This window comes from Saimiri boliviensis, chromosome 9 (genome assembly GCF_048565385.1).
Source record: "Saimiri boliviensis isolate mSaiBol1 chromosome 9, mSaiBol1.pri, whole genome shotgun sequence".
NCBI classification, from domain to species: Eukaryota; Metazoa; Chordata; class Mammalia; order Primates; family Cebidae; genus Saimiri; species Saimiri boliviensis.
This window is the reverse complement of record NC_133457.1, coordinates 87,312,705-87,335,936: the sequence shown is the minus strand read 5'-3', so window position 1 is coordinate 87,335,936 and position 23,232 is coordinate 87,312,705. Positions and strand designations below refer to the sequence as shown.

The 23,232-nt window shown below is 38.2% G+C and overlaps 1 protein-coding gene across 22 annotated transcripts in view; it reads left to right on the top strand.

Annotated features, from left to right (window-relative positions):
• The window catches only part of PLCB4 (phospholipase C beta 4), a 396,811-nt gene that overhangs the window by 299,129 nt on the left and 74,450 nt on the right, over positions 1–23,232 (top strand). For all 22 annotated transcript variants that reach the window (XM_039479588.2, XM_074406257.1, XM_074406256.1 and 19 more), the window contains 7 exons: positions 6,491–6,599; positions 10,584–10,794; positions 12,162–12,255; positions 14,269–14,348; positions 14,915–14,999; positions 17,984–18,074; positions 19,921–20,016. In XM_039479588.2, the coding sequence (XP_039335522.1) occupies positions 6,491–6,599; positions 10,584–10,794; positions 12,162–12,255; positions 14,269–14,348; positions 14,915–14,999; positions 17,984–18,074; positions 19,921–20,016 (766 nt within the window). The remainder of the gene's footprint in view (positions 1–6,490; positions 6,600–10,583; positions 10,795–12,161; positions 12,256–14,268; positions 14,349–14,914; positions 15,000–17,983; positions 18,075–19,920; positions 20,017–23,232) is intronic.

Here is a 23,232-nt window from a genome sequence, read left to right as displayed (position 1 = left end):
AAAACACTTGAGTTCCTGGGTGAAAATATCTTGAGTATTAGGCTAATAGGATTGCAGGTTAAATTTGTACTTTTTCTTTTTATAACAAGCTCAGAGCTAATTTTAGAATGTGATTCACTTAACAACCAAAACTGGTTGATAAAATTTGCTTAAGCACAATAGAAAAATATTTTAGAACAAGAAAAGTTTGCAACTTTTCTTACAACTAAAATGAACTGCTTTTTTCTTTATACATACAAAAACATTTTCCCTTCAGTGAAACCCATCAGGACTCCTGTTAATCCAAAATGGAAAATTCCCTTTTTTTTTTTCTAACACGTTAATAAGAGTTTAAATGAAAGATGGGCAGTATGCTTTTGTTTCAAAATAATTTAAGTTAGTCATTCTACCACATAAAAAGAAAAGACTAGGAAAGAAGGAATTGTGCCAGATACAAGGTATTCTCTTAAGATAAAAAGGCAGACCGTAATTTGCCACTTTGCAGAGACAAATTACATCTTCTTTTCGCTTTTTGGTGAAGGTTCAGTGGCTTCAAATTTATAAAGGTTGCACTTTAGAAACTATGTTAACTAAAGTGTAAATGCACTGATGCAAGAAAGAGAAAGTACTACCCCACATATCAGACAGATGCCTCTAAAATAATCCTTCGGGTACAATACAATATTTATTTTACTTTAAAACATTTCATGTTTTTCCACTCTACTAGTTTTTCATCATATGAATACAATGTTCATAATCTTTACCCAGATATTATCCACATTCTTCTGCCACAGCTGCTCAGAAGTTAAATTGCCTTGTTTTGTTTCTTTAACCCCTTCCCCCTCTTCTGCCTTTTGTTTTTTGGTTTCTTGCTTTGTTTTGTTTTATGTCCCTCGGCTTCTTCATGCACTTTGGTTCATTGATCATCTTAGGTTTGCGGAGGTGAAGAGGGAAGGTAGTTTAGTGTAAAGGAGAAAATGCACCACATCGTCAATTTGTCACTTTTTGAGACAAGGCCTCCTGTGCTTTTTTGGGATGAAGCTGGTACCAGCCCTCTATTAAACATTGCAGAGGCCTTAATACTGCATTCACTGTTCGAAGGATGAAACAACTGAGGTACTGAGGATAGGTGCAGTATTTATAGGCTCTTATCTGACGCATTTCCTTTTACGGGTTGTTTTTGTCGGTGTACTCAATAATCAGTCCTGTAGTTCTTACAAGTCTAAGACATAACATTTAATTTTAAAAAAATATCATCAGCCATACTTTCTTGCTGTGGCATTCAGATTCTTTCTTAAAGTACTTATTATTTGTCAAGCTTTTATCCCTCACTATTACAGTAGACAGTAGTTTTTTTGTTTTTTTCTGTTTTTGTTTTTGTTTTTTTTTTGTTTTTTTTTTTTAGTGTTTTCTTCTATTTGTTGTCTCATTAACATTAAGGAAGTACCTTAAATTTTTGGGTGTAACTGATGGAAACAGTGTGGTTCTAGATTTCTTTAGGTCATAGAGACTGTAAGACTGTTCAGGAACGTCTGTAGCCTTTATTTTTAATCCAAGTGTCTGCCCTGAATTTCTTCCTTTTCTGTCCTAGTGAACTCAACTGGAAGAACTAGACAAAAACATGAATGTCTGCTTGAAGAAGTCTTGTCAAACATAGAGAATATTCTGCCTGCTCCTTGCACCCCCTCTTTTGAGTCCTACCCTGGCCCCTCTTATATCTCCAAAATCAAAAACACCCCTTGGGCAGAACAACTTCAAAACATGGTAACAAAAGGAGACAGAGAGAGCTCACTCAAGAAAGGAATGGGCATTGGAATGTAAGGGTCTATGACTCCACAAGTTGAAACCTAAAAATTTTCAAAATGCCTTAGCCATATAGTCTTAACAAGCCAGTATTCATCACTGCATTGGAAGCCCTTGTGAAGGTTCAGTGGCTTCAAATTTATAAAGGTTGCACTTCAGAAACTATGTTAACTAAAGTGTAAATGCACTGATGCAAGAAACAGCAAGTACTACTCCACATATCAGACAGATGCCTCTACTTTTAAATAATCTTTTGAGTACAATACAATATTTATTTTACTTTAAAACATTTCACGTTTTTCCACCCTACTGGTTCATATAGTGAGACCAAAAAAAGAAAAAGAAATAAATAAGCAAATCCCATAAACACTGGAAAGGACAAGGCCCTAGTTTCATTTGCAGATTCTCATTGTCTACCCTGATATTAACAATTCAATGGAAAAATGTTTTGAAGTATTAGAGAATTCAGCAAGGTAACCAGAGAAACAATGAGGAAAGCAAAAGCCTAGAGACACATACATGGCCACTAACCAGTTAGGATACATAGTAGAAAAACAAAAATCTTATTTATGTTAGCAAAAGGCATGCTGGCTCCTACCATCTTCCAGACTGTAAATCTCTTTACTCTTTCTGTGAAAGTTTTTATTCGTATAGTAATATGTATCTTCAGGGTGCTGCAAGGAGAGGAGAGACTATAGTCCATTTTCTGCCTTGGTCACCCTGAGGATATAACCTCCTCCTTTTCCATGCAATCAATGCTAACTAGCTTTTCAGTAGTAGCTTTAGACCTGACTCCTCATTGGCTTCTCAGTTTCTCCTTATTCGTTGCTCCCCAGAATGTGATCCATGGACCAGAAGCATCGGTACCCCTTGGGAGCTTATTAGAAATGCGGAATCTCAGGTCCCACCCAGACCTGCTAAGTCAGAGTCTGAATTCAACAAGATATCTGGGTGATTTATCTGCACATTCAAGTTTGTAAAGCACTGTCCTAGTGGATTACTGGATTCCTCCTTGGAATGTTTAGTGTGAGTGGGAAGAATGTGAGAGCGACATATACCTTCTGTTACTCTCCCTTAAGAATTTAGCCATGAAATCCACCACTCAGAGCTAAAATTTTTGCCACATCTATGCCTCTTAGTCTCATCTGGTGGACTGAGGGAACTCTTCTTTGTCTGTATCATGAAAATACCAAACTAGAGTCCAGGAGGGATAGCAGAGGCACATAATGTGAGCTGCCACATGGAACTCATAATGTGAGCTGCCACATGAGTTGCCACATGCAACACTACTACTAGCTCAATCGCTTGTATGTGGCAAGACTAGTTAAAATCTCTTGGCTTTGGTTAGTTTTACATCCCCTCTCCCTATTCCTAATGAGAAGCAAAATCGATTTTTCGTGTTATGTTCATTCTCTGTTTGACGTCTTACAAAGATGGTATCTAGGGTCCTGCAGAATTGGGAGATCGGTGGAGGGCACGAGAGAGAGATCAAAAGAAGGAAGAGAGGAAAAAGGTCTTAGACCACAGGAATCAAGAAGTAGATTTACTTTCTTGTTGCCCGTAATCTTCCCCGACCTCACACATATCATAGGATCGTATCAGAACTCAACCTGACCTGTTTCTTTGTGCAGTTGAAAGAATATTTTAAAAGGACCCATGATCTCTTTCCTTTTACAAGATCTTTATGCTTTAATGCATAGGCAAAGACAGAGAAGGAGGGTTTTAGTCTTATGAGTAAGCTTCTCATTGCCAATTATTCATTTTATATTTTAAAACTATTATTTATGTCAACACTCATCTCTCCCAGTGCTACTTGGATTGAAGCCAGATGATGCGTCCTCTCAGTACCAGTGAGGACGTAATAGTGGAGCTCTGTTTATCTCTTCCTTATTTACTTGGACACAGTTCTGTCACTTTTTTTTTTTTTTTTTTTTTTTTTTAGAATCTCATTTTACAAAGCACTGTATACCATGGGGTGAATAACCTGAGTACATTGCTTCCCCAAATCCTGACTGAAAACTGATGGTTCCTCAGAGATGTGAAGCATTCACCTCACTGTGCTTGTGTCTGTGTGGAACTCCACTGCAGCCTTATTACTGTGAGATCAGCTGGAAATGACCCTTCTCCTCTTGCTTTTTCATATGAAATTGATAATTTTCTGTCTCTAATACAAATCTTACACTTGTTTCCTTGCCTTTGGATTACTCAGATTGCTTCATGTGACCTTTTAGAAGCATGAGGATTTTAAGGAGAGCTGAAGATTGTTATCTAGTGGAGCAGAAACAAAGACAAGTGAAATTTCACATTGTCTATGCTTCATGCTTATTTGCTGCGAATGTAATTTTCAGAATAGGGGATTATGATACATCCATCCATTTTAGGAGTTGGTTTTCCTGACTTTGGCTTCCCACAGGCAGGATGGTCTAATGAACATCATATCCTCTGTCTAAATTTTAATAGGGTTTAATTGGGAGGACATCCGAAACACTGAACATTCTTCTATCCTTGTGGGACTTAGGTACTTTTCTTTTTACCGATGTGCAAACATGTTAAAATGCATACCTTTACATGTTAGGTAAAGTGATTCTTGAGCACATCAGAATTACTCAGAAGTCTTATTAAAAACACAGATTAATGGGTTCCACCTCAGGATCAGTAGATTCAGTGGATCTAGGGAGGGACCTGAGAATCTGCATTTCTAGCAAGTTGCCAGGTGTTGATGAGGCTGATGCTGCCATCCACAGATCACACTTCAGGCTGTACCTCGTCAGAATACACGCATGTGTGTATATTTTAAAGTGCACAAAAATGTCTGAGTTTTTTCTCCTTTCCTAATTTTATCTCTTCTCTCTCCTGTAGCTGAATCCCTTTTATCTCTCATTTTTCAACTCATATGGATTTGCCCCGTCTCCATGGGTTCAAATATTTACCAACAAACTTATTTTTAAATCAAAAAACTTAATAAGGAAGAGAAATAAAGTGACCAACTGTGAACATAACAGTGCTGAGGTTATCCATCTTCTTCCATAATATTATTTATGGAGATATAAAAAGGGATGTGCCTAGAAAGATGGTTTCTTTTGTTGTTGTCAGCTTGTTTGTTTTTAAAACAATGCGTTCTCACCAGAGGGATGGAGCGCCTTGTTTCCTAGAATAGTGGGCTCCATTGCATGATAGCATTGATTTCCTAAACAAGGTGTAGCATGCCTTCCTTCCCTTGCCTGGCATTCTGTGGTTCAACATACAATCCTCTTTCTCTGCATATCCCATGACTTTTGTTCTTGGGGCCTCACTGCCTGCTGTTAATAAAACAGTTTCTGCTCTAGCATATGCATGGATGTGAGCTGTTGTGAGCCATAATTTCTTAGATTACAACAGAAGCATGCTTCATTGGGATAAACTGACAAAATCTGAAATTGATTCCTTATGAGTTAATGCTCTTAACTCGGTAGGGGAAAAAGGGGAACCAGAAAAGGCTGGGACCCATGTGCATGAGGAAATGACATCCAAGTGCTCTGTTGGCCAAAGGCATTCATTCTGTGTATAGCTCACTTTTCCAATGCCCATTCTAAGACTAGTAGGGAAGGGAAATCCATATGAACTTTAAACAATTGCTTTGTAAATACCTTTCCAACAATGTTTTTCAGTCTGTGCATATATTTGGGTAAAGAGTTGTCACCAAGGTCCTATTTATTGACCAGGTTTTGCTCACATCTGCTTACCTGTCACTATTCCATTGAAGTTTGCTTTATTTATTCATGTATTTATTTATGTAAGGGATGACTAGAGATACAGTGCAGTCCTCTAATCCTTAGAGAAGAGTGAGGAAGACACACACACACACACACACACACACACACACACACACACACACACACTTAGAGCTGAGTCAGTTAGTAAATTAGATTTTTCATCATTGCCATGAAGTCAGGATGACATCACTGCAGAGACAGCCTTGCTCCTGGTGTCTCATGTCATAGCAGGAGCTCCTTGGTTGTCGATTTGAAAAAAATAATGTCAACAACCTCTTAAGTCCCATAATCATTCATGAGACTCTGCCCAGAGAATTCTATATTGTTTATAGCCTATAAATATCCTTGTGCTGATTAATTTTCATTATTACAATTGGTTCATTTTGAAAAAAAAAAGTTACTTAAGAAAATGAAATTTGTTTAGTGCCCAAGAAATCATGGATTGATATAGAAAGCTATAATAAAAATGAGATGATATTTGCCTGTCTAACATTAGAGTTTTTGTTGTTACTGCTTTTGGGGTTTTGGGGGGGCACTTAAATTAGTATATTATCTGTTTATTTATTTGAACTATTTTTGGGGGCTGGTGTTTGCTTTTTAAAAATATTTTCACAATTTTTATAGACATTTATGCCAAATGTCTTCCCTGTTATGCGGGAACTGGAGGACAGTACAATTGACATGTACACTATATTATGTATCCTTCAACTTTGAAAGGGAAAAATGTATTCTGTCTCTCTCTAGTTCCAGGAGAGTAACCCAAAAGTACTCCCAAATTTGGTCTTTAGGAAGTATATTTTAAGGAGAAAGGCAGGGAGGCAGTGAAGTCTATCTTTGTGATTATAAACATGATAGTCTAGATATGTTTTGTTTAGAAATTATAAACTTAGTTCTAAATGTCTAATGCCTCAAGGCCAAGAAATATCAACCTAAGTGGAGTTATTTTCTTATCATAGCACCAACGAGATCCTCGACTGAATGAAATTTTATTTCCATTTTATGATGCCAAAAGGGCAATGCAGATCATTGAGATGTATGAGCCTGATGAAGATTTGAAGAAAAAAGGTAATAAACATGAAAAAATTATTTTTTTCTTTAAAACAAGAAATTATGCAGCTTTTAAAGTCTTGATTTTTTAAAGGTATTTGTAAATGCTTTGGAACTTCCTAGGGCCATGGATTGATGACTGATTTTCTTTTCTTGCTCTTAAGTTTGTATAAATTTTACCTTTTATCAGTATTAGCCAATGCTGACCAAAGTATACTATTAAATGTATTGTATTATTAAATACATTATTGTGATTTTCCCCATGTACTTTTTTATATTAGGTTTTAGTATTGCATATTGCTTGAAATATAAAAACAACCAATACAGTCTCTACTTGCAATCTTTGAAAATAATTTGTCATGTAAAAGCATATACCTTCTCTTTTTCTCTCTTTTGTTTTGCCAAGCCAAATAAATTTAATACATGATTTGATGTGCCCTCTCACCCCTCATTTGACCTCTGGTATAAAAGATAAATACAATTGATACAAAATTTAATGGTGAGGAATCACTTTAGTTAATTGCTGGTGTTTCTGGACCTTTGTCACTTTCAAAGAAACTTTGGAAACAAAGGGTTGTTCACTCAAATATTTGTCAAAGGAAAGGCATGGGGAGAAGTTTTAAAATCAGTCCCACAGCAGTAAGAAACGCCTTTGAAATATGGAAGGGAGAGCTGGGGGTATCTCAGCTAGAGCCTTTGGCCTTATGTCTCAGTGGAGAATGTACGGAGATGACAGTTCAAGTTCCATCTGTCCCATACGTCCATGAATCGCAAGGCCTCAGTTTCCTTCTTTTTAGAATATGCTTGTTTCTTTGTATCTAATGCCAGTGACTGTGGCTGAATGGTCTATAGGTTATCTGGACCCTCTTTATACACTCCATGATTTCACCCCTGATATTTTTCCAAGCCCAGTAGTTTTCCCTTTGGTTGTAGTTGTACATTTACACTTTCTGCCATGGAGGAAGATACCTATTTTAAGCAAGACTGCTTCATTCCTTCCCCCTCTGTCAGTATTCTGAATATCGTAGTTTATTTCACATTGCTTATGATTACAACAAACGGAGGTACAACTTGATAGAAAACCTAACACTTCACAGTGGCAGGAGGTGATATGATTCTTGTCACTTCCCTATGACTTTTAGCTAGGAACTAGTCTCCTGGGCCTCAGTTTCCCTGCTTGTAAGGTGGTGGGGCTCATGCAGTAATTTGGCTAGTATTTCCCTTCCCTTCCTTTATTCCTTGAAGTTTGTAGAGGGCTGACTGGGTGCCAAGCACTGTGCCTCATGCTAGGAATTCAAAACAGTAAGAAAGGTCCCCAGCCTTGAAGGCAGTTGCCATCTGTTTAAGGAGAAAGGCAAATGATTCAGCAATTCCTTGGCAGTGTGACAGATGTCATGATTGAGGTGTGTCCTTGTCTACCTCCAAATTCCTTCTAAGTTTTAAAGGTCTGTGAAGTGACCGTTGACACATTTAAGAAGGGTAGCTTGACCATTTCACAAGTGATGAAAATTTTAAAGTCTGTCATTTTCAAGTGTGGGTGAGAATGCAGTACAAAGCCATTCTTGTAAACTTCTGGTAAGACCCTACATTGGTACAACCACCTTGGGGAATATTTTGGCAATAGTTTATAAAGTGAAAAATATGCCGCTGATACAGCCCAGCATTTCTACCTCTAAATATGTGTCCTAGAGAATCTCTCGTCTATTTCCCAAACTCTGAATGTCAGAGCGGCATAGTTCTCAGATCTCCACTACATCTATAGGCACTCTGTACCTGAGCTCATCCAAGCCAATAGCTTTACATTTCTTCGATTAAGTTATCCAGTCCTAACCCCCAGCTTACACTACAGACCTGTAGTAGAACTCTCCATTTTGATGTTGAATGGGCATTTCCAATGTACATATATACAACATATTTTGATTCTTCCTACCCCTGGATCTGTTCCTTTCCAAGCCTGTAAAATAGTACCATTATTTACCCAGTCAAAACCCTTGGACTCATCTTGGACTTGTTTCATTCTTTCCCATCATATCTGGTTCTTTTGCAAAACCTGTAAGATCCAACCTCAAAAGAAATCCTAAATAAATCACTTCTCACCATCTCCAGCCTTACTGACTATCCAAGCCTTCATCATCCCTCTCTGGGCAATGCCTTCTCCTCCCTACTCAGTACCATTCAATTGATGCTCCACACAGCAGCCATACTAAACCTTTTAAAACCAAATCTAATCATGTTATTCCACTCTTCGAAACCCTCCAAAGGCCTCCTAACACACTTAGAATAAAATCTAAAATAACTCAGTGAGAACTAAAGCCCAACTGATGTAGCCTGGCTTCATCTCCAACCTCACTTCAAACTACATTCTTCCTTGGTCACTTGCTCTGTCTTGCTGTCATCGATGATGTTGGCATGCACACACCTGCATCAAGGTATTTGCACTTGCTCATCCTTCTGCCTGGACTGGTGTTTCCTGGGTGTGCGTGTGGCTTGCTCCTCACATACGCACATGACCTTAGAAGGGCTTTCACTGGCCACGTATTTAACACAGCATCCTGTCATTCTTTAGCACCTTCCTTCCTGCTTCTTCTGTCCTTCTAGTACTTCTTTGACATTATAGTTATTTGTTTACTTACTTGTTTCTGTCACTCATAAAATGAAAATTTCATGAAGGCAAGGTTTACCTCTTTCTTCTATCACTGCATACTTGCTCTTTATAATGAATGAAGGTGCCCAAGGAGAGAGGTATATAAATTTCTACTTTCATTTATAATCAGAAATGACCTAACTATCCATCAACCAAATAATGGATAATAAATTGTGATATATTCATATATGGACTTCTGTACCTTCAGTGAAAAATCAGTGAATAAGATCTGCCTATGTAACTGGTATGTAAAGATAAAAATAGCAAGTTGCAAATCCACACAGTAGGATAGCTTTCACATAAAATCGTAAATAGCCCAAACTACCTGTTGTTTGGATAAATGTATATGTAATAAAGTTACAAAACCATTTTGGGGGTAACCACCAAAACTAGGAGAGTGGTTATCTCTCTGGTATGGAACAGAAGTGAGGTGAGGACACAGGATGCTGCAGTGGCATCAGGAGCTATGTATTATTTTACATGTAAATCAAATAAGGCAAAATGTTGAGATCTGTCCACACTGGTATAGGCCCATGGCTATTCATTATGCTATCATCTGTACACTTCTCTAAGCTTGAGATCAGTTCATAACTTGCAAGTACTTAAATAAAACAAAAAGCTGAGGTTGTCAATGCATCAATCATTTATAAGTTGCATAAATATTGATGGTTGCTCCTGTAGTTACCACATGAGCCCTACCCCATGTCAGAAAGGTGTGATTGAAATGAAGGGTAGCTTTTGGGGCCACATCTCGATGACTACTATATACTCTTCTCACCAGTCCCATATCCTGACTTTTAGATAAAATTGAAAACTGAATTGTTTAAATTCAGAGGTGCCATCATCTCCAAGAAAAAATCCCTTTTCCAATTCAGTGAGAACACGTCTTACAGTTAATACATTTTCCATTTTTAAAGAGCACCTCTCATATCTATTCTCACTGCCCATTATGATGACCTTGGAAGTCAGATGGGGCCAGTATTTTTCTCCAATTGTAAGAAGAGGAAGCTGAGACCCAGGAGACAAAGGAGTGAGTGGCAGGAGCAGAACTTGATATGGGTCCCCCACACCCCTGGTCATCATAGCTCCCTGTGCTGTGTTTCTGAACTTGAGGGACCATGTACATCTGCCATGTGGATGTAAAAGCAGAATGCCACCTGTTTGTGAAATTCATTATGTTATTTACAATACGTAACTCTCCTATTTCATTCAAGTTCTGACAGATGAAGTTCCTTGGGAAAGAGACTATGAAGAAGTTTTTACTCTTCTAATTTGTGCTGCCTCAGCTTCCACGAATGAAACAAGAGATGTGCATCTTCAGAGCTACAAGTGCTACTAAGATGTTCTTTTTCCCCTAGGCCTTATATCAAGTGATGGGTTTTGCAGATATCTGATGTCCGATGAAAATGCCCCAGTCTTCCTAGATCGTTTAGAACTTTACCAAGAAATGGACCACCCTCTGGCTCACTACTTCATCAGTTCTTCCCATAACACTTATCTCACTGGCAGACAGTTCGGCGGGAAGTCTTCAGTAGAAATGTACAGACAGGTTCTCCTGGCTGGTTGCAGGTAAGGAATTCAAGATGGCAATTTGTTTCTCATATATGATGCTCTTCATTTAATTGACTTTTCTCTGAAAAAATAGGAAATAGTAATTAGGATGAAATTATTCACTTTAATGGATTATCATGGTCATTTAGTCTTGAGAAAAGAAGGACAATATTCCTTCCAGAAAAATCTAGTCATCCAAAAGACTTTTCTTTACTGTACAAAGACTTTTCTTATTGCAAATTTAAAATATGACTCCCAAAACCACAAAAAAAGAAAACATGCATATTGTAAGAGGGCATGTTGAGTTTTTTTGTTGTTGTTGATTATAGGTACTTGTTATTACAACACCATGCTCTAACCAATTGAGCTAACTGACCATTGATTAAAGGGCACTTGTAAACTAGCTTTATTCGATGTAAAAATTCAAAAATTTATTTCTCTGACACTAGAAATTATTGAAAATGGTTTTTGTTTTACAGAAACTGGCAAATATTTGAGCTTTAAAGAATGGCAAAAATGAAGAAAGTGAAAAATAAGAAATGTAGTTACATTATGATTTTTTTCTTGGTTATCAATTAAACAATACTTTATGTTTTTAAGTCACTTTTTTGTATATGGAGATACGTTAAAAGAAATTAACTGTCACTACTTCCATTCACATGCTTTCTCTGAATACTTGAGTATGAATCACTAAACACTTTCTGATATGGCCAAAGTAACATCATCCAGCTTATCAAATTTAAAAGTAATTTTAATGTCATGTAAAACCCAGTCCACATTCATATTTTCCCAGTTGTTTCCCAATTGTCTTTTTTTAAAAAAATTGAGACAGAGTCTTACTCTATTGCCCAGGCTGGGGTGCAGTGGCATGATATCAGCTCACTGCAACCTTCCCTCCTGAGTTCAAGTGATTCTCAGGCCTCACCCTCCCAAATACCTGGGATTACAGACACATGCCATCACACCTGGCTAATTTTTGTATGTTTAGTATACTGAGACAGATTTTCACCATGTTGACCAGGCTGGTCTTCAACTCCTGACCTCAAGCGATCCGCCCACCTTGGCCTCCCAAAGTGCTGGGATTACAGGCATGAGCCACCATGCCCAGCCTTCAAATTGTCCTTTATTTCAGCTTTGTCACAAGTAGGATTTCATCCAGAACTGTGATGCTTATTACATTTCTTAAACCTCTTAATCTCACTCAGATAATCCCTTTATGATAATACCAACCTGATGAGAAGCATAATGTGGTTTTAACCTATATATGATTTATTCAATTTTCTGTTCTGTAAGAAAAAAAAAAACTTACTTTGATGTCTTTTTAAAAATTTGTATACATACTATTTTATTGTAGTTTCAATATTGTAACTTCACTATGTCCCTAGATGTGTTGAACTTGACTGCTGGGATGGAAAAGGTGAAGACCAAGAACCAATAATAACTCATGGAAAAGCAATGTGTACAGATATCCTTTTTAAGGTAACTTTTAAAATTACACAGACGTTTCCAAACTCTGTGAAAATGCAGGAAATAGGGAGATGGAGAAGAGAAAACAAATGATTCATTTTCTCAAGAATTGTACCTTCATATTCCCTTCTTTCAGTCTTGCCGAAAATGTCAAGACAAAGAGCTTTTCCACTTAATGTCCCCTTAATGATATGTTCCTGCTTGCAAATGGTGACTGTGTTATGCAACAAGGTTTCTCTGGCAGTGTTTACCTAGTTTTACTTACCTTAAAAATAGCCTCTCCTTTTGTTATCTACTTATTTGCTTATTTATTTTTCCTTATTCCTAACGGACTTCAAGGTGGCACAAAAAGATAAATGGAACACAGAGAATAAAATAGATTGTAAATAGGGCCTATAAGAATAAGAGAATAAGATAATGAGGTTAGACAAGTTAAAAAAAATTAGATTCTGTAGTTGACAAATGTCAAGTACAGCTGTCTGTCAGTTTGGTGTCACAGGATAGATATGTAACACTGGGAGCAGCGGTTCTCAACTCCACTTACGTGTGAAACATCACCGTGGGTATTTTCAAAAACACAGATGCCGCTGGGGGCGGTGGCTCACACCTGTAATCCTAACACTTTGGGAGGCGGTGGCAGGTAGATCACTTGAGGTCAGGAGTTCGAGACCAGACTGGCCAACATGATGAAACCCTATCTCTATTAAAAATACAAAAATTAGCCAGGCCTGGTAGCATGCATCTGTCATCCCAACTACTTGAGAAGCTGAGGCAGGACAATCACTTGGACCTGGGAGGCAGAGGTTTCAGTGAGCCCAGATCACGCCATTGCTCTCCAGCCTCGGCAACAGAACAAGACTGTCTCCAAAAAAGCAAAACAAAACAAAAACCACAGATGCCTAAATACTATGCATAGCATTTCTCTTAGCCAAAATGTTGGAGAATTTTGACCAGCAATGAATTCAATATTATGCTTCCTGTTAAGTACCAAGAGTATATTCAAGTGGGAAGCCATGAATTTGCACAGCCAGGAAGAATAACTAAATGACTACCTCAGCCATAAGGAATGTCTCAATAAAATATTTCAAGATTATCTAACCTTGGGCTTTATCATTTCAAATGGATTTGCCTACATAACTATTGTGAAATATTTTTCTGATTAACTGAATGATGAGATTTTTCCTTTAATTAGCTACAAACCAGCAAGAATTTGGGAATTTTTACCAAATATGATGGTCTCATTGTAGAAGTCCTGGTTTGAAGCCTTTCTAAAGCTAAGCAGAGATGGGGCCAACCATCTAACGCCTCTCCTATTTCATGGAGAATAATGAAAGGGAAGATTATGTTCAGTTCCTTCCAATGTTGCTTTCTGTAATTAAGCTCTGTGTTATAGATGAGGGGTCCAGAACACTTCTCTGTTTTACTTATATGTTGCTTGACCAACTAGAACCCCTTCCCCAGTGTCTTTTCACCAGGCCAGTAGGAAACAAGGGATACTGCAAATGTCACATTAGTGCACAGAGATCTATATCAAGTTAATGAAATATAGCCCAAGACTGATTTCCAAACACATAGGAAAGTCAGTAAAAGCCTCCAACAATCCTTAGGTTACTGTCCACACTTTTCTGCACGAGGTGGGGAGGAGTCATACAGTAGTCTGGAGTGAAAACCTCTGTGCCAGAGATCACCTGCTCCTCAAGGAGAAAGGTGGACTCTGAACTCCTGGCTTGGCAGATTAACAAACAAGAAACTGACGTGCCATTTAGGTGAAATCTTTTGTACATTAGTAGCACCGTAATGCTGGAGAAGTAAAAGATAGCTTTAAAAAATTGCCATTAACCATTAACTGCACCCTGGCTGTAACTACAGGAGACTCAACTTGTGGAGGTATCAAGGTAGATAGATGCTCCAGGTCTGAATTGCTGGAATTGACTTTCTGAAAGACTCAAATAATAGTTTCTGAATAGTTTTAGGTGCCTTAATTTTGTTGCTCTTTTCTTATTAGCATTTTTTTTGTCTTTAAAGGATGTAATTCAAGCCATCAAGGAAACTGCATTTGTCACATCAGAATATCCTGTAATTCTCTCCTTTGAAAATCACTGCAGGTACAGTGATCCATTCTACTGCAAGTCTCTGTGTGGTATTGTTTCCTAATCCCTAATGCCACTCTTGCTCTACATCTTTTTAAATAGCTGAATAGTTCGTTTTGTGAAGTACTAAGTTCAAATAATCATCCTGGAAGGATACCTACTCTTATGCAAAGCAAAAAACAACAAGAAAAGAAAAACAAAAGCAAAGCCACCCTTTCTCCCCAAAACCAAATCATTTTAATGTGTTTTAGAAATACTTGTTCCGAACAAAGCTCAGAGATTGGGACACCTTAAAGTTCCACTGGGTTGGAAGATTTGGCAGTATATTTGAAGTCAGATTTGATTAACTTGAAAGACATTTTTATTCTTCTTTCCAGCTCTTTGTTTTGGAACACTCTCCTCCTTCTTTTAAAATTATACCAGTTAAACCAGTTAGTTTGTGATACATCTCACATTAGCATTAAGAGGACAATCATGCTTGATGTCGAGTGAGAATCTTTAATTGCCTAGGAATGGGTGTTTCTTATTCTTGGATGGTTAATGGGTGTTCGAATTTACAAATGCCACTTTTTTCTCTCCAGCAAATATCAACAGTACAAGATGTCCAAATATTGCGAAGATCTATTTGGGGATCTCCTGCTGAAACAAGCACTTGAATCACATCCAGTATGTATTTTTAGCAAACCATATTTCCAGCATGAATGGATTTGTTTTAAAAATTTCTGAAGGGTCAAGTAGTACTGGAGGACTAATGCTAAAGATCTTCATATTTATTTAAATTATTTGGTACAGAAAGCTTAAATCGTGCTTCAGAGGGATGTAAATAAACATCTGGTTCAATTTAATTTGGAGGATCTTTGGGTCTTACGGTTTTTCAGATCTCAGTCTTAAAATTTCATGAAGCATCCAGGCCACGAGCCGATTGAGGTCAGTTGTTCTCAACTTCAGTTACGCGTTAGAATCACCTGCAAAACTGTTAGAAACACCTGTGCCAGGGTCCCACCCAGAGACTGACTTAATTGATGCAGGGCCAGGCCTGAGCATGGTGTTTCAAAAGCCCTCCGGGTGAACTGAGTATGCACCCAGGATTCAGAACCCATGGGAGCCTGGTGATATGGAAAGTGCCCTGAATTGATGTCATGCCATCCTGAAGTTCACGTTCTTAAGTCCAAAATACACAGTTGGGCAATGTTACACATACATTTTGAACTTCGTTTTATACCTGCTAATTCCTTCATAAAGCAAAGGACATTAACCTGTGCTCCATACATAGGCCTTATGAGATCTATGAATTCATTTTAATTGCATGCAATTTTTTTGTATATACTCATTCTAGAGAGTTAATCACGTTTTTATAAGGATCCATGATTTCTAAGAGATAAGCTCCACAGTCGCAAGACGTTATGAGCACCAAGACAGCCAAGGAAATCAAAGTAGAAAGCCCTATTGACAAACAGCACCTGATGAGCTCCAATCAGGTAGCTTGAGGTAGAGGCAGAAGAACATCACAGCAAATGACAGCAGGAAGGTGCTTTGTGCTACATGTAAACACTTTGCGTGCTTTAACAATGAGGTTCTTTTTAGAAGTGTGTTGGAAAAAAATATAGGAGACAAGGATAACTGTATCCTGGCCACCCGCCCCCCCTCACCGACTTCCATTTTCTGTTGAACCTGCAGAAGTAGTTGCCGCAGGAGACCTGCCCATATCCTTGCAGTGCCTCCTGTTTCCCAGCACACGGGCCTGACTTTCCACTGTTAACATCCGTAGCCTTTTGTCTGAGAGTGAGCTCTGGTCACTGGAGCCTGCCCTGCCAGACATGAAAGATAGGCCAGCAGTGCCAGAGAATTATCACCCCCACTCCATGCTCCCTCCCTCCCGAGGTGGGATGACCCTGAGCACCTGCTCTTCGCTGCCTTCCAGGGTTTCCCAGCAGGCTCACACTCCAGCTGGCTGCAGTGATAACTCGCTTGGTAACACACCCTTGATGGGCTGCCTGTCTTCTTTTTCTCACTTTCCCACACCTCTTTGGAGTTTCCTCCCAAGTAGACTACCTGGTTTAATAATTCTTGTCTCTGAGGCTGATTCTAAGGGAACTCAATCTAAGAAACAGCTCTGATATATTTTATTTATTTTTACCTAGGCCCTCCATTTATTTTCCTGATTGAGTTAAGGGGATTGCTTTTGTAGAAAGATCACTATATTCTTAGTGAAGTGATGTGCACATACTGTTACCAGTTGAAAGGTGTCCACATTCTTGGCGTCTTAAACAAAGAATTGGGCACAATGCACAAAGCAAGGAAAGAATGAAGCAACAAAAGCAGAGATTTATTGAAAATGGGGTGGGAGCAGCCCGAGCATAGGGGCTCAAGAGCCCCGTTACAGAATTTTCTGAGATTTAAATACCTTCTAGAGGTTTCCATTGGTTAGTTGGTGTCCACCCTATGTTAACGAATAGGATAAAGTAAAGTTACAAAGTCATTTACTCAGTGTACATCCTATGTAAATGGAGAGAATATTTTCTGTCATAGCCAAAATGTTTCCATTTGAGTTAGTTCTAAGAAGTCAGCATGAATAGGCCTTATGTTCCCTCCCTCCAGACCCAATTCTCTTTTGAATACAGGACAGGTGGTTTGGGAAGCATAGGTAACATAAATGGGAATAAGACCTGCTCCCCGAGCTAAAGAGCGTTCAACCTTGGGAGCAGGAGCAAGACACAAATGTGAACACATAACTAGAAAAGAAGATGGCCTGTGATGCGTTGTTTGTTGGAGGAGTCCTGATACAAGAGAGATCACTGTGGAATCGGCCAGTTATACCAGGCTGCTGGAAGGAAACAGCATTTCAACAAACGGTTTTATTTGAGGCAAGACAGTCTTATAAGTGGGCAGTGCCTTACATATAATAAGTAGTGTAAAAGCAAGTTTTGAAAATGAACAGATAGGTGGAAGGGCGTGTGGGTGGGTAGATAGAGAGATGGGTAGAGGAATGGGGAGTGGACGACTGTCTAGTTGGACGACTGTCTGCAAAGGAGGTGTCCCTGTATGCTACAGAACCATGTAGTGAGAAGTGGTAGCATACAGGGACACCTCCTTTGCAGATATACATCTAAGCAAATGATGCTATAGTCAAGTTTAGATTCCAGTAATTAGAACAACTCCCTTCTTGATTCTCTTATCAAACCCACAAAACCACAATGTCAAGTGTTGATGGTTGGGTCAGCCTACCAAGCAGATAGACTTACTGTACAGCCTGACACCTAGGAGGCCCTCTCACTTGGGAAAGCCAATTCTGACCCCAGCTGTCAGAATTGTCCCTTGCACTTTACCAGATACTTAAAAGATGCAAGGCCTTCAAGGGAGCAGGAATCCCCTCTCCCCCGCATATCCCCAGCCAGACCCCTGCTCTGCTGGGGAGATTGGAGCAGCTCTGCAACACCTCTGGAAACTACGTGGATTTCAAGTTTGCAGCACTAGTCTAAGGGAAAGTTGAATGATGTGCTAATTTGGGAAATGAAAACGAAAGGCTGTGCTGCCTGCCATCTAGTGGTTGTTGGGTTGCATCACTCCCAGGCATCCTAGGCTCCTCCTGGGCTGGGAAGAATAGAGAAGCACAGCCCTTCCTTAATTCAGCTCTTCCTGTTTCTCTCTAGCTCGAACCAGGCAGGCCTTTGCCATCCCCCAATGACCTCAAAAGAAAAATACTCATAAAAAACAAGCGGCTGAAACCTGAGGTTGAAAAAAGTAAGTGAAATACACACATATATAATGGAAGCGTATGTGGACATTTCAGCTGTTTAGAATTAAAGTTATTTTAAAACCACTGATTTTGAGGGGAAGAGTGTAGGGTGATGTTACAGGTACTTTTCAGAGCAAGGTTGCCACATTTCAATTTAAGTTTAATTTCCACATCAATTAATTCATGCAGTGGGAAAAGCATATTTATAAATTCATATGCCAGAATTTGGAGGGGGCCCAAGGAAAATTGAGAGGAAAGTAGAAGACGCATTTTAGGATTTCTCAAGATATAAGGAACTAGCATTTTATGATTTTATACACTCTAAAGTCCTCATAAATTTTTCTTTTCGGTTTGCCCCTGTGCTCCATACATATATGGGGATACTAGACACATATGAGAATGTGTGACTGTGTATATGTGTGAATAGAGAGATCAAGAGACAAATGATTTTACATAGACATGTTTTCTTTTATTCTCCCAGGATGTTTTCCTTGAAAATATTTTCTTTCAGAGTATATCTTAGTTCACTGAATTAATAGTATCAAATATTCACAATTGCACTGCATTTCCCCCCAAGTATTCTAAATGAAAACTGTTAAAGTATGTTAATGACAGTTTATTTTTATCACAAAAGAAATAATGCCATAGAAAAATCAAGACAGTGAAAAATGTAAAAAAAAAAGCACTAACATGTATTATACAGATACTCATATACACTATAGATACATGTATGTAATGTACATGCTTAGATGTAGACCCACATTGTTAACATAACTGAGATTATATTAACTATATTGATTTTTAATTTTTAAAACATAACCAATTAAGTATACTTGCATTAGCAGGATATAAATTGACACATTAACTTTAATCCTAATGTATGAAACACTATGCAGAATTTAATATGTATTACATAGAATTGTATGCACTTATTATAGCATGATTTAACCAGTCCCAAGTTGATGGATTTTTCACTGCTATAAACAAGCTTGAATGTTATTTTGTATGTTTGTGCAACCCTCTCCTTGGAATCAGTTGGTGCAATTAGAGTTATGCAGCCCAAAGCGTATACATATTTTATATTGTGATACAGTTTGTTATGCTTTCTTTTAGAAAAGTTGTACCAATTCAGACTTTCACCAGTCATGTATGAGAGTGCCTGTTTCCCACCAATATCCTTAGTGCTGGCTGTTGCCCATTTTTAAATGTGTGTCCAACTCATAGAAAAAAAAAAAATGGGTACCTTAGGGATTTTTTTGTTTGTATGTCTTTAATAACTAGTTTTTTGCATATTATTATTTGTGGTTTGTCCCTACATGCTTTCCCATTTTTATTATTTTGTTTATCTTTTTCTTTCTGACTTATAAGAAGAATATTAATCTTATTTTGCCTAGTAGGAAATAATCCTAGTTAAATCAGTTGCAAATATTTTTTCCTGAAGTTTCACTGCCAACCTACTTGTCTATTTTCTATCAGTTCCCCATGAGTGTTCATAAACCTTGGTCTGTGCCAGATTCTCCCAACTATGGGCTTTTGTTATCTAGTCTTAAATCCTTCACAAAGACTAAAACTCCTCTCAAACCTGGTGACCAGAATTTTGGGCATTTCTCCCAGCTGTTCTTCATCCTGTGTATATAAAGTGGTAGTTGCAGGTTTCTTACAAGGTCAAGACCACCGGGAATGGGTGAGAGAGTGATCACTGCTGAATTGTAGGAACATAAGTGCCTTGGTGCCTGAACAATCTATTTTCTCTCCCTTTTCATGTCCACCTTCTCAGTGTTGATCTCAAGGCCTAGGGTTTGTACGTTGCCTAGCATCTGTCACCACCTCTTTGCATGTTTTTGCTAATAGAACAGCTGGAAGCTTTGAGAAGCATGATGGAAGCTGGAGAAGCTGCCTCCCCAGCAAACATCTTAGAGGATGATAATGAAGAGGAGATCGAAAGTGGTGAGCTGTTTTTTTTTTTGTTTTTTTTTTTTTTGTTTTTTTTTTTTTTTTTAAGTTACGTGCTTCAAAAATACTTTTTAAATAAGAAAACCAGGCTGGGCACAGTGGCTCAAGTCCATAATCCCAGCACTTGGGGAGGCTGAGGTGGGAGGATTACTTGAGCTCAAGAGTTCAAAACCAGTGTGGGCAACATTTTTGTAGAAATGAGACCCCATCTCTACAAAAAAATTTTTAAAAATTAGCCGGGGATGATGGCCTGTGTCTATAGTCCCAGCTACTGGGGAGGCTGAGGCAGGAGTATCCCTTGAGCCCAGAAGTTTAAGGCTGAAGTGAGCTGTAATCGCACCACTGCATTCCAGCCTGGACAACAAACTGTGACTGTTTCAAAAATAAATGGGTCAGAAAACCAGGAATTTCTTTCAGAAGACCCTTTTACATAATAACGCTGTTTTAATTCTTAATAGTAATATTTTGGTATTCTTGGTATTTTGCCAAATACTTCCAATTGTTTCTAGCTACTAAATATTAATAGCTTTGTCATATTCCTTCCTATTGGTCATTCAGCTATTCAGCAGAAATTCATAGCCAGAGAATCCTTGAAGCACTTGCTATAGTAGGCAGAGGAAGGAATATAAAGAACATTTATAATCCCTTTCTATAGACAAAAACATGAACTTCAGTCTTGTTAATGATGACAGTTGATAGGAAAGGAATGTAAGAGACCCTGAGGCAAATGATTTGTTTGTCTGCAAAAAGTGAACTAGAAATTCAAAGCCAGTATTAAAATTTCAAGTTCAAATTCCTTCAGATAACCAGCTTACCAGAATTATCTCTGTGTTGCTAGATAATTTTAGGAAGGCAGTCTCGCTTAAAATATTTGAATATGTGCTATTACCTTCTCTTTTACTTTGATCACAGAGAACAATCCTAATGTTCAGTTGTAAATGGGCCATTTGAGAGTTTGTGGATGATTTTAGAGAATTATTTGTTCATTATATGTCATGAGAATTGATGAACAGAATGACTAGAACTTGCATTGGTTACACAATGCCTTGGATTTACATAAAGGCATACCTTGGAAATATTGCAGATTCAGTTCTAGACCACAACAATAAAGTAAATATTGCAAAAAAGTGACTCACAAGAATTTTTGTTTCCCAGTGGATATAGAAATTACATTTACACTGTACTGTAGGCTATTAAGTGTTCAATAACAGCATTATCTCCAAAAAAAGTACATAACTTAATTTTAAAATATCTATTGATAAAAATGGTAACAATTATCTAAACCTGCATAAAATTGAAATCTTTTTGCTAGTGGAGGGTCTTGCCTTGAGTGATCAGGGAGGTAGTTGCCAAAGATTAGTGTGGCTGCGGCAATTTTTTAAAAAATAAGGCAGCAGTGAAGTTTGCTATATCAGTTGACCCTTTCATTAAAGATTTCTCTGAAGCATGCAGTGCCATTTGATGACACTTTTCCCACAGTGGAACTTCATTCAAAATTGAAGTCAATCCTCTCAAACTCTGCTGTGATGCTTTCTCAACTAAGTTTATGTAATAATTTTAATTCTTTGTTGTCATTTTAACAATGCTCACAGTATCTTTACCTGTAGTAGATTCCACCTCAGAAACCACCTTCTTTGCTCATTCGGAAGAAACAACTCCTCATCTTTATTTCATCATGAAATTGCAGCAGTTCAATCCCATGTTTAGGCTCCTCTTCAAATTCTAGTTCTCTTACTCTTTCTACCACCTCTGCAGTGACTTCCTCTACTGAAATCATCCATGGGAGTCATCCAAACTCCTGTGAACATTGTTATTTTTCCCTCTTCCCATAAACTGTGAATGTTCTTAATGGCATTTAGAATGGTGAACACCAGAAGCTTTTCAGTTTACTTCACCCAGATCTATGGAGAGGGCCCTCTCTTTTAGGAAAGTTAGACATAGAGCTAAACATCCAAAAGCTGGAAGAATTAACTAACCTTATTCAGGATGCCTTGAAAGACTCCTGACTGTGGAACAGACTTTATAAGTGACTCAGTTGCATGTCTAATCCATGGGTTTGACATTACTCCCAGAGAATAGTTGTAATGACTATACTTTAATTTGTTTCATATGGCAGGAAGGGTCTAGAAAACTAAAGATACCTGATAGTACTCAGTTGATGCTTGTTATGGTCATTTGTTACTATGCAATAAACCATTCCCAAATTTAGAGGCTTATAACAACACCTTATTATTTTCTGTCATAATTCTGTGTGTCATCTGGGCTCAGGTTGGTGGTTCTCCCTTGGGTTTCTCATGCATTCATCCGCAGATGACATCTGGGGCTGACAGGTTCCCTTGGGCAGGTTATCCAGGATGGCTTGTTCACATGCTGGCAGTAGATGCTGGCTGAATGCTGGGAGCACAGCTGGGCCTTACTGACCATAGTACCCCTGTGGCCTCTCTCTATGGTTTGGGCTTCTCACAACAAATGGCTGAGTCCCCTGGATGGAACATCTAAGAGCCAGTGTCCCAAGAGGCAGGAAGCAGAAGCTGCACAGTATCACTTCCTCTATGTTTTATTCATCAAAGCTGTCTCAGAGCCCATCTAAGTTCAAGGGGGTGAGTGAGTGACAAGGTGCCATTGTATAAGAGCACAGAGGAGGGAGGATGTTATGGCTGCTGTCTTTGGAAAATATAGTCAGCCAAGATGCCTACTATATTTTTTCACATTTTTGCAAAGAATAAACCTAAACAAGATTTGAGAAAAATATATCAACAGAAATATATTTCAAACAATCAAGAAAATACTCCTAAGATGCAAAAAAAGATGACTACTCAGTAATACCAGTTCCTTTCATTTAAGTTAAATTTCATGGATGGTAATTAAAGTAGGTAAGGCATTACTGATCCAATAATCCGGTAAAACAAAATCCAGAAATAATGGAATAAATTAACAAGAAAACAGTGTTAATAATAATAACTGCTACTATCGTACCAACCAGTGGGCCAGGCAGCTTACATTACAGCCTTATCTAATCTTTATACAGCCTGATGAAATAGGTATTCTTACACCAGTTTTTCAGATGAGGGAACTGAACCTTAGAGGGGAAACACATTTTGCGCATGATCTCACAGCTGGCGAGCAGTGGCACTAAGATTCAATCCCAGAGTTACCTGATTCCAGGGTCAAGACTTTTTGTACCTTATAGCACTGCCCTTTCAATTTACA